Below are 10802 nucleotides of genomic sequence, written 5' to 3'. Positions count from 1 at the left end.
AGGCTCAGCCAGCCGCACAAGGAGATGATGTGAGATGTTGTTTGGCCCATGCAGGGTGAGCATGATGCTACATTTACTATTTAAAGCAGCTTCAAAGTGAGGTGGGACTTGATTCTCAGTTGAACTCAGCAAAATCACTGCTGTATTTGAATTGACCTCTATTTAGCACAAGGGGCTTAATGTGATTTTGCTAAGTAATCCATTTAGGGCGACTGTTTGAATGTCTGCCCTCTCAGAATCAGATGTATTGATTCTTCACTGATGTTCAGAGAGTCTTTGGCTCATAAGTTTACATACCCGTTGAAGTGTATGTAAGATGTTTAGCGTTTTCGAAAAATAAAGGGATTAAATCTTAAAAATAAGATCATAAAACTTTTTTAGTTTAGTGCTGATCTCAAGAAGCCTCAAAACATATTTACATAGCTTATTCCACAATACAAAATTATAACTAAATTTACAAGAATTATCCTTTTCCAATTTGTGTATATTTTGTGTTGCTTCCTTTTTCTTGTGTGTTCTTATTATATTCATTTTAAATATGTTATTTAATGTAATGTTAAAGTTTTAAATATGAAATTGTAAATATGCGTATATTATACATATTTATATTTTGTCTTATGTCTATATCATTCATAAACTAAAAGCAATTTGTACAAACCCACATATTCTGAAAGGGGTATTTAACTGTTGTAGCATTCATGTTGTTTAAAGAGTTTTCCTTGACCTGTGATTCTCACTCCATTTGAGTACATGATCCTGGCTACCATCATCGCTAACTGCATTGTCCTAGCCCTGGAACAACACCTTCCAGATGGGGACAAGACACCTATGTCAGAGCGCTTGGTGAGTTGCAGTTGTGTTTCTTTGTTTCAGTATACTGCAATACCAGAATCTACATAACTCAATAGAAAACACAATGGGGCCTATCTTGCACCCAGCTCAATTGACTTTGTACTCCGACGCATGTATCATTCCTATTTTGCACCCGCGCACAGCGGACTTTTCCATCCACAGATGCACGTCGGTAAATTAGGAAATTAACTTGCGCTCCCTGGGGCGGTTCAGCAAAAAGAGGAGGCGTGTTCCGGCGCAAACGTTCCCTGGTGCTATTTTGACGTTTTAGAAAACAATTCCGCCACTGACCAGGAAAAACCTAGTCTAAAGACAGTGTTGCGTTGCGCGTTAGTTGTATGCTATTTTAAGGGCGCATGCTTGGCCATTACGCATGCTTGGCCATACACTTTTAATTCTAATCTAAACAGACGCAGCAGTTTTCATTTTTACAAATCATACATTATTACAAGGAAAAATATTACCCAAATTATTTGGGTTCCCCTCCTTAAATCAAGGACCCAAATTATGATACGCCGAAGCTAATTTGGGTGGGTTTCTCCCATCCCCATACAATGTCACTTCTCTGTCTTTTACGGCCCTGACGAGAACGGCTGCTCGACTGTGAACCGCTCCTGGCGTGCGCTGGCAAATCCGCCGTTATAATAGCAATCCGCCATGGAACAAGTGGGCCTGCTCTTAAAGGGAATGTGAGAGGACGCTCTGATTGGTTTATTTTACGTTACGCCTAAACCACACCTATGAATAATGACGCTACTTCAGACCAACCCATTTTAGATTTGTGTCGGGCGCAAGAGTCATTTATCCCGCCGGTATAATAGCAACAGCGCCCGGGATCTGCCCACACAGTTACTTGCGTTTCGCGTTTGTTACTTGCGTTTCAGAATGTTAAAATAGGGCCCAATAACTAATTGGTCTCTGAAATATATATATATATTTTTTAAATAAATCCAGTGGTTGATTCCTGTTTACACATTCTTGTTTCTCTTTGTCCATTCCATTGTCTTCTCTCTCACAGGAGGATACAGAACCTTACTTCATCGGCATTTTTTGTTTCGAGTCAGGCATTAAGATCTTGGCCCTGGGCTTTGCCTTCCACAAGGGCTCTTACCTACGTAATGGCTGGAATGTCATGGACTTTGTAGTGGTGCTTACTGGGTAAGTCAGAACAAACACATCTGCATTCACTAAGAATAAATTGCACCTACTGCTGCAGTTGTTTATGTCACACTGCACAGTTTTAGCACCTGATTCACTAGGAATTATGCAAATCCAATACTAAGGGAAATTTCAAAATTCTCCACACCAATTTCGATGTCACACCAAAAACCTGTAGGCTATTAAGCACACTAATTTTTTTTAAGAAATAAGTTCTATATCGATATTTAGAGATCATCTGTCAAATATGACAGTATTGCGTTATAATAATGATCATTATAATAATAATATTAATAATAAAAGTAACATTTGCGATGTTGATAACTGTGGAAATCCATCATCACAATCTGTGAAAAGGGTTCATTGTTGTTACTGTTTTACTGTGAAGTACTTTTGCTGTCCCTGCCACATGCTTTTAATAAGCAGTGATAGCAATAATTGCACCAGGCAGATATCACTGATTTAGGCACTCAATAATGATTCTATTTAGATTAGAAAAAGGTGTGTTTGTGCTGAAAGGAATGACAAAAATTGTAATACACCTGATGTAGATTTTACATTTACATTTATGCATTTGGCAGACTCTTTAATCCAAAGCGACTTACGATGCATTTCAAGGTACACATTTACATTATCTGGGAATCGAACCCATGACCATGGCGTTGCAAGTGCCAATGCTCTACTGTTTGAGCTTAGATAATGCATGCTTAAACTGGTTTAAGGGTGGCTAGTGAATAAAACACAGATGCAAAAGTGGTGCACGTTTTTGAAAAGGTTTATGGGTGAATGCTTTTGTCAATTTGGTTTATTTTACGTGAATTCTGCATGTGTTCGTGTGACGTGAGTGTGTGCGAGGTGTAACCGCACGGCGGGTGATGTTTCTCTCCTGACCTAATGAGCTCATGGTGAGCTAAGATCAGAGCAGCACTGTGGATACCAGCGGTGAGGACACTCTACAAATGTCACCAGAGAGAGAGAGAGTTTGACAGAAAAAAAGAGAACCATACAGAAGGAAGAATGATTGGACAACACAGGGCTGTAGACAATCATGATTTTTGCAAAGGAGGATGGAAGAGTATAACAAGAAGATCTGATGGATAGACAGACACTTAGATTTGCTTTTGCCTTATAATGACATGTCGAGCTTGCAGTATACTTATTTAAAAACATGAACAATATAATGAACAGAACAATGTAATGCGCAAAACGCATGCTTTAAAAAAAAAGAAGTTATATTCTCATCCCAGTCTGGATTAAAAACACAAAGGGCCCTGGGGTTGTAGCAAACCTAAGCGCCCCCTTCATGGTAGCCTATCTTGGTGCCACAACGTTTTTTTTACTACAGGACTAATTCGTATTTAAAAAAAAAAAAAATCTCCAACACAGAGTGAGTAAGCACACAATGAGTGTAAATATTCCAGGCTTCAACATATTAAAAGCATAAATGCATTTTCACTAGATATGAGGTCAAAGCAAACATATTTACAGAAACGGCAACAACTTTTGCACATTTGTCTACCGTAAGGAGTTTACTTTAAATAGTTTTTAATAGTATGCTTAAAAAATGAGTAATGTGGGAAGATTTATTGGCATATGTGAAGGACCCTGGCTGCAGAGTTCTGAATATATTGGAGCTTATTTATTTTTAGTGTGTTGGGTAAGTCATAGAAAAGAGAATTGCAGTAGTCTAGCTGAAAGGTAATTAAAGCATAGACTAGGGTCTCAGCATTATTGATATTTAAAAACGAATGTAAACTTGTAATATTCTGGAGGTGAAAGAAGGCAGATTTGGTATATGAGGAAATGTAAGGGAGGAAGGAGAGAGAAAAATAAAAAATTATACCTATGTTTTTAACAGTGGTGAAAGGTCGCATCAGGAATTAATTAATTAATCAATGAATAAATAAATGACAGAAGCAAATAATAATAGATATTTTTGAAAATACTGCAAATGTTTAACAACTTTAATATTGCATTATATTGCATGCTCTTTATTTAATATTTTACTTCAATTAAAGTTTATTATAACGGAACATATCCACACAGAAGAAAAAGGCATAGCTTCATCCTTAATTCATGGGAACCAGGCTATAAAGCTCTTAAATTCTCATTTGTAGTTGCCTTAATGAAAGTTACCATAATTCTTGCATACAATCCAGAGTTTAATTGTAATCACAGGCAAAAAACAACAACATGTTCCTCATTATCATGGTTGTATGGTTACTATTAGTAACTTCATGGTACATTTTTATAGGGGTGGTGATGTGTGGGTTGAAAAGTTTGTAATTGCAATTCTGTATAGTTTACCCCGACACACTACATGGTCGGAGGTATTCAATCTGGTTTCAGCTAGGTTCACCACAGAGCCTTCACTGTTCACATATCATGTTGTGCTCATGACATGTTGAATTCAAATAGATCAAGCAACTTGCACTGGTTATTGTCACAAACAAATAAGCAGAGGATACAATAGCAAGTTAATCAATGGGTTTATTAACCACAAAGTAAGAAACATGAAAGACGGGGTGAAATCTCCCATACGCAGGAGGGAGTTTGAGTCGGACTGCCACCGGACTAAGGACTTTGGTGACAGTGAACGGGCCGATGAATTTGGGAGCTAACTTAATTTGGGAGCTAACTAACAAACGGATCGGAGTGGAATATTCTTGGTAGAAAGCCAAATTTTTTGATCTACGACGTATACGGGAGACTTTGACCGGTGGCGATCGGCCTTAGCCTTGATGCGTGCCCCCACCTGGAGGAGAGTCTCCCGGGCTCTAGTTAAAATCTAGCGGACGGTAATTTAGCCAAGGGAATAAAATGTGCCGCCTTCGAAAACCGGTCCACTGCGGTCAAAACGTCCGTCTTGCCTTGGGAGGGCGGTGATAAAATCTAGCGCTATGTGGGACCAGGGTCTCGAACGGATCTGATATATTCCAAGTTCTTGTGATCGGTCCATACGATAAAAGGTACCCCGACCCTTCTAAACAATGAAGCCACTCTTCCAACGCTAACTTGACTGCCAACTCTGTTACCAATGTCATAGTTACATTCGGCGGGTGATAAACAATGAGAGAAAAACACACAAGGATGCATCTTTTCGTCTGTGGAAGAGTGCTGGGAAAGAACCGCACCTACCCCCACCTCTGACACGTCGACCTCCACCACGAACTAACGTGAAAGATCAGGGGCTATCAGGATGGGAGCCGAAGAAAGCGGCCCTTAAGTTTGGAGAATACAGCTTCGGCTCTATCAGACCACCTGAAAGTCGTTCTGGGGAAGGTCAATGCGGTCAGAGGCTCTAGATGCGGTCAGAGGCAACTAGGTCAATGCGGTCAGAGGCTCAATGCGGTCAGAGGCAACTAGTTGGCTGAAGTTGCGAATAAAACGCAGATAGAAATTGGCGAACCCCAGAAACCTCTTTATGGCCTTACGGGAATCTGGACTTGGCCAATCCATCACAGCCTTAACCTTATCAGTATCCATGCGCACTCCCTCAGACGAGATGATGTAACCTAGGAAAGGAACAGACTGTGCATGAAAAGCGCATTTCTCCGCCTTGACAAAAAGCCCATTCTCTAGCAACCTCTGTGAAGCACTCGTCTGACATACTGAACGTGTTCCTGGAGAGAAGATGAAAAAATCAATATGTCATCCAGGTAGACATACATGAACTGTTCTACCATATCTCTAAGCACGTCATTGACGAGTGCATGGAAAACCGCTGGGGAGTTGGACAGACCGAAAGGCATGACCAAATATTCAAAATGGCCCCTGGGGGTGTTAAACACGGTCTTCCACTCATCCCCCTCCCTTATGTAAATAAGCATTGCGTAAATCCAATTTTGTGAAGACAGATGCTCCCTGCAACCGCTCGAAGGATGAAGACATCAACTGTAAAGGCTAAGTATTCTTTACCGTGATGTTGTTCAACCCTCGGTAATCAATACACGGTCGCAGAGAACCATCCTTCTTCCCCACAAAAAATAACCCCGCCCCGCTGGAGAAGAGGAAGGGCGGATGAATCCGGTTGCTAGAGAATCAGAAATGTATTTCTCCATGACCTCCCTTTCTGTAGCAGAAAGCGAGTATAACTTGACCTTTGGCGGATACGTACCTGGTAGTAGATCTATAGCACAGTCATAAGGACAATGCGGAGGAAAAGAAGCAGCACGGGACTTACTGAACACTTCCTTCAGGTCGAGGTACTCTACGGGCACGTTTGACAAATTCACCGACTCCTCCTGTAACACAGAACCAGGCACAGACGAACATGCAGACACAAGACAAGAGGCATAACACTGATTGCTCCAGGCCGAAAACAGAACTGTGGCCCCAGTCAACCCTGGGATTGTGTTGCACCAGCCAGGGATGGCCAAGGACTATGGGTGCCAGTGGGGAGTCCATGAGGAGAAACGACAGTTTCTCAATGTGGTTTCCTGATGTGATAAGGGTTATGGGTCCGGTGATGAGTAAGATGTTAGGAAGTTCTTGGCCGATGAGAGCGTTGACAGAAATCTTGTGAGTGAGTGATGTGATGGGAATCTGAAACTTATGAGCAAAGGTTAAGTTCATGAAGTTACCTTCCGCTCCTGAGTCCAGTAAGGCTTGACCGCTGTGAAAGTGGGTTGCCCATTGCAGTCTTACCGGGAGGAGAGTGGAGGATGAGGTCTTGCCTGCGGAGATCCCACCCGATAGTAGCCTCATTCTTACTACCGGGCCCGATCTTTTACTGGGCAAGAGTACAGGAAGTGGCCAGCTCCTCCACAATGCAGACATAGCCCTTTGGATCTCCGTCTCTCTCTCTCCTCCCGGGAAAGCTGAGCTCTACTCATCTGCATGGGCTCGTGATCGAAAACGGGGGCTGACCACATCGCCGCCGCCGTCTTGGGGAACTTCGGAGTTCCCATGGAGTCTGGCCGGATGTGTACGTCGTTCCATCCGGTTTAGGCGAGCATCAACCCTTAAAAACAAGTCAACGAGTCCATTAAAACTTTGAGGGAGTTCAGGGCGTAGATCTCTTTTTGGATGCGGTCAGCCATCAAACCCACGCAGGAACATGTCCCACTGCGACTCCTCGTTCCAATGGCACTCTGCGGACAGCGTGCGAAACTCGATGGAGTAATCCTGAAACCGGCCTGTCTCCTTGGTGGAAACCGGTGCGTAGTCTAGCCGCCTCTCGTCCTGCCACCGCACGGTCGAAAACCCTCTTCATCTCCTCTGAGTGTGCCTGGAACGAGGCGCAGCATAGGTCTTGATTCTCCCACACCGCCGTTCCCCACAGAGCCACCCATCCGGTCAGCAATGTAAGAACAAAGGCCACTTTAGACTGTTCATTGCTGAATGTTTGAGGTTGCAGTGAAAAAAACATAAAGCACTTTCTTAGAAACGATCTACAAAAGTTTGGTTCTCCTGAACGCCTCTGGGATGGGCAAACGCAGCTAATGCTGACGACTAAGCTCCGGACGAGTAGGTTGAACAGGCGGTGTGGGTGGCGCAGCGGGACTCCTAAGTTGTTGAATCTGTTGGGTGAGCTCGGACACCTTCACCACTAGAGCTTGCACTGCACGGCCTGTGTTCTCCAGATGTTCCTCCTGCTGATCCATACGGGCCACGCTCCGGGACAAAAACTCACTCAGATCAGTTGAACTCGCTGCATCCATGTTGTTAGTCAGATCGTTCTGTCACAAACGAATAAGCAGAGGATACAATAGCGAGTTAATCACTAGGTTTATTAACCACAAAGTAAGATGGTGGGTCCAAACAGTAGTGCAGGTAACAGTCAATCTGGGTGACGCAGGGACGTCCAATGGGGAACCCGATCCAACGTGGAAGAAGTGGCATATGACAGAATCCACACAAACCCTGGCGTGAACCACAGATCTCCAGACAATATCTCCCAGGCAGGATTGGAGAAGAAGCAGGAACTTCCAGTCCAACACAAGATGACATAACTCAGAGGTCACAAGACAAGACACCGGGTAATCCAAACAACGATCTGACAACCTGTGGTTCACGCCAGGGTTTGTGTGGATTCTGTCATATGCCACTTCTTCCACGTTCCAGCAGCCATATCACCCTGTAACCCAAGACTGGTTTCCCACTGAAGCTAAGCGGGGCTGAGCCTGGTTAGTACTTGGATGGGAGACCTCCTGAGAAAACCAGGTTGCTGCTGGAAGAGGTGTTAGTGAGGCCAGCAGGGGGCGCTCACCCTGTGGTCTGTGTGGGTCCTGACGCCCCAGTGTAGTGACGGGGACACTATACAGACAAAGAGCGCCGTCCTTCGGATGAGACGTTAAACCGAGGTCCTGACTCTCTGTGGTCACTAGAAATCCGAAAGAGAAGGGGTGTAACCCCGGCATCCTGGCCAAATTTGCCCAGTGGCCTCTGTCCATCATGGCCTCCTAATCATCCTCCTATATATACTAATTGGCTTCATCACTGTCTCCTCTCCACCAGTAAGCTGGTGTGTGGTGGGCGTTCTGGCGCAATATGGCTGCTGTCGCATCATCCAAGTGGATGCTGCACATTGGTGGTGGTTGAGGAGATTCCCCCTTCTATGTAAAGCGCTTTGAGTGTCCAGAAAGGCGCTATATAAATGTAATGAATTATTATTATTATTTATTATTAACCACAAGACAAACGACATGAGTATAAATAGACTAGGCTGATCAGTTGCAGCTGATGTGACAATCAGCGGACAAATCAGACAATCAGCTAATCAGCGGCCACACCAACACAACACATACACACACAGAAAGAGTCAGTGAATCCATGAACCGGGACAGTTATTGCAAGGGAAAAGTGGTCCTCTGAGATGGAAGGAGCACACTATTCTTGACATTGAGCCTCAACCCCAACTTATGTGAGACAGAACGACATCTCGATGCTGAACTGCCATCTGCTCGGATTGAGCTAAAATCAACCAATCGTCTATGTAATTCAATGCGCGAATGCCCTGGAGTCTCAGTGGAGCCAGAACTGCATACACGCATTTTGCAGGGCTTAAAGTATTCTGGCAACTTGCCGGATCTCTGCCGTGCAGCCGTGAGCAAAAAAAATTGACAAATTTGGGAACTTGCATGCGGTTTAATATTTTCGAGTCAATTGATTTCACCTACCAATCCTATGAGAGGAACGCAGCTCTAATTAACGTTACAAGCCTATCAGAAGCAGAGCAGGGTGGGTCCTGGCAACACAGTGTGATTGAGATCCATATATCACGTTAGTGTTGTCAGTGAAAGCATGGAGCACAAGTTAATGAAGCCTGGAGATTATGTCCTACCCATAGATAAAAGGACTCAAAAATAAATGGCGCTGGGCATGGATAGAAGAAGGTAGAGACAGTGAGCCTTTTTGCAGTTGGTGCCAGAAACCGAGAGAGCCTGGTGCTTGTTTCTGCACGTTTTGCTTGAGGAAGCTATATGCCAGCAGCGGTAAGAAAGTGCTTGCTCATCACGAGTTAGACCCCGATCATAGAGCCGCTGCCCGTACTTAAAAATACATTTGTGCACATTTACTAAAAAATAAGTGATAACGGCCTTGATTTCACTTCTAATCTTCAGTTTACCATTTCAGTTCTTTAGCACTTTAAGCACTTGTTATTGTTCAGAAGAAAACACATTAGTTGACATAGTACTTTAAAATAAATGGTGCAAAGCATAATCATTGAAGAGAAGTGAATCTGTCCATCTCAGTCTGTTTACCAGTTTTTTAAGCACTTTAAGCTCTTGTTACTGTATTGTTGTCATTATCGTCAATATTTGTTTATTTATTTTACATTATTTATTTTACATTATTTACGTATTTCAGTTACAATTTTAACATACAGCCTTAATACTTGAAAATAGATGGTGCCTTTGAAGATAAGTCCGGTGCAGTTTCTCTCCAACCATAAAAAAAAGTTCAGGTTCAGGATTTTTTTTTTCACTTTAACCCCTGATTTTGTGAAAGTGTGGGGGGATAAACCTAGGTCGAAGGGAAGAACCCGATACTGGTACACTTCACCCACGAAAGCAACCCTCAGGAACTTCCTATGATGAGGATGGATGGGTACATGGAAGTACGGGTCCTTCAAGTATATCGTGACAAACCAGTCCTCGGACTGAATCTGTGACACAATCTGTTTGAGTGTAAGCATTTTGAACTTGAGTTTCTGAACCCTGCGGTTTAGTTGGCACAGGTCTAGAATAGGACGCAACCCCCCATCCATTTTTGGAACAATAAAGTAGCGGCTGTAAAACCCTGACTCCCTGCTGGGAGGAGGAACCCTTTCTATAGCCTCCTTTCGTAGAAGAGTCTGTTCTTCTTGCTCCATAACCAGAGCCTGTTCCGGGTCCACCACCGTAGGGAGGATCCCTAGAAATCTGGGCGGACGAGAACCGAACTGAATTCTGTAACCCTTTTCTATTGTGAGCAGGACCCGACGAGATATATTTGGCAGTAGCTTCCACGCTGCCAGAACATCTACTAAGGGAACCAGTCTCTCGAGACTGGCCTCTGGTATTGGTCGAACAGCCACTTTGGTGCCCTGAAACGGCGAACCGGCAGGGAACAACCAAAATGACTGATCTACGACCCTCCCTGGAGGGGACTGGCCTCAGAAGTCTGACGGCCTCTGCGTCAGGACTTCTTCTTAGTCGAAGCCTTCTTGGAGAAAATGGCAGTTCTCAGATCTTGTCTATCTTTAGATGGCTTCGACTGCGGCCTCTAACCAGATCCCCCTGAATGTGGAGGAGCCTGAGTGGCGACACATTGCTTTTGTTGCGCACTGTGGTGTGAGGAGCTGTGGT

General features: G+C 43.7%; 1 protein-coding gene across 1 annotated transcript in view; it reads left to right on the top strand.

Moving 5' to 3' along the window:
• Positions 1 to 549: 549 nt before the first annotated feature.
• Positions 550 to 10802, top strand: part of cacna1aa (calcium channel, voltage-dependent, P/Q type, alpha 1A subunit, a) — a 110031-nt gene continuing 99778 nt past the window's right edge. The window contains exons 1-2 of the mRNA XM_079618413.1: positions 550 to 843; positions 1871 to 2010. Of these exons, the coding sequence (XP_079474539.1) occupies positions 751 to 843; positions 1871 to 2010 (233 nt within the window). The 5' untranslated portion in view covers positions 550 to 750. The remainder of the gene's footprint in view (positions 844 to 1870; positions 2011 to 10802) is intronic.

Source organism: Phoxinus phoxinus (assembly GCF_949152265.1).
Source record: "Phoxinus phoxinus genome assembly, chromosome: 1".
In the NCBI taxonomy this organism is placed as follows: Eukaryota; Metazoa; Chordata; class Actinopteri; order Cypriniformes; family Leuciscidae; genus Phoxinus; species Phoxinus phoxinus.
This window is presented reverse-complemented; position numbering and strand designations above follow the sequence as displayed.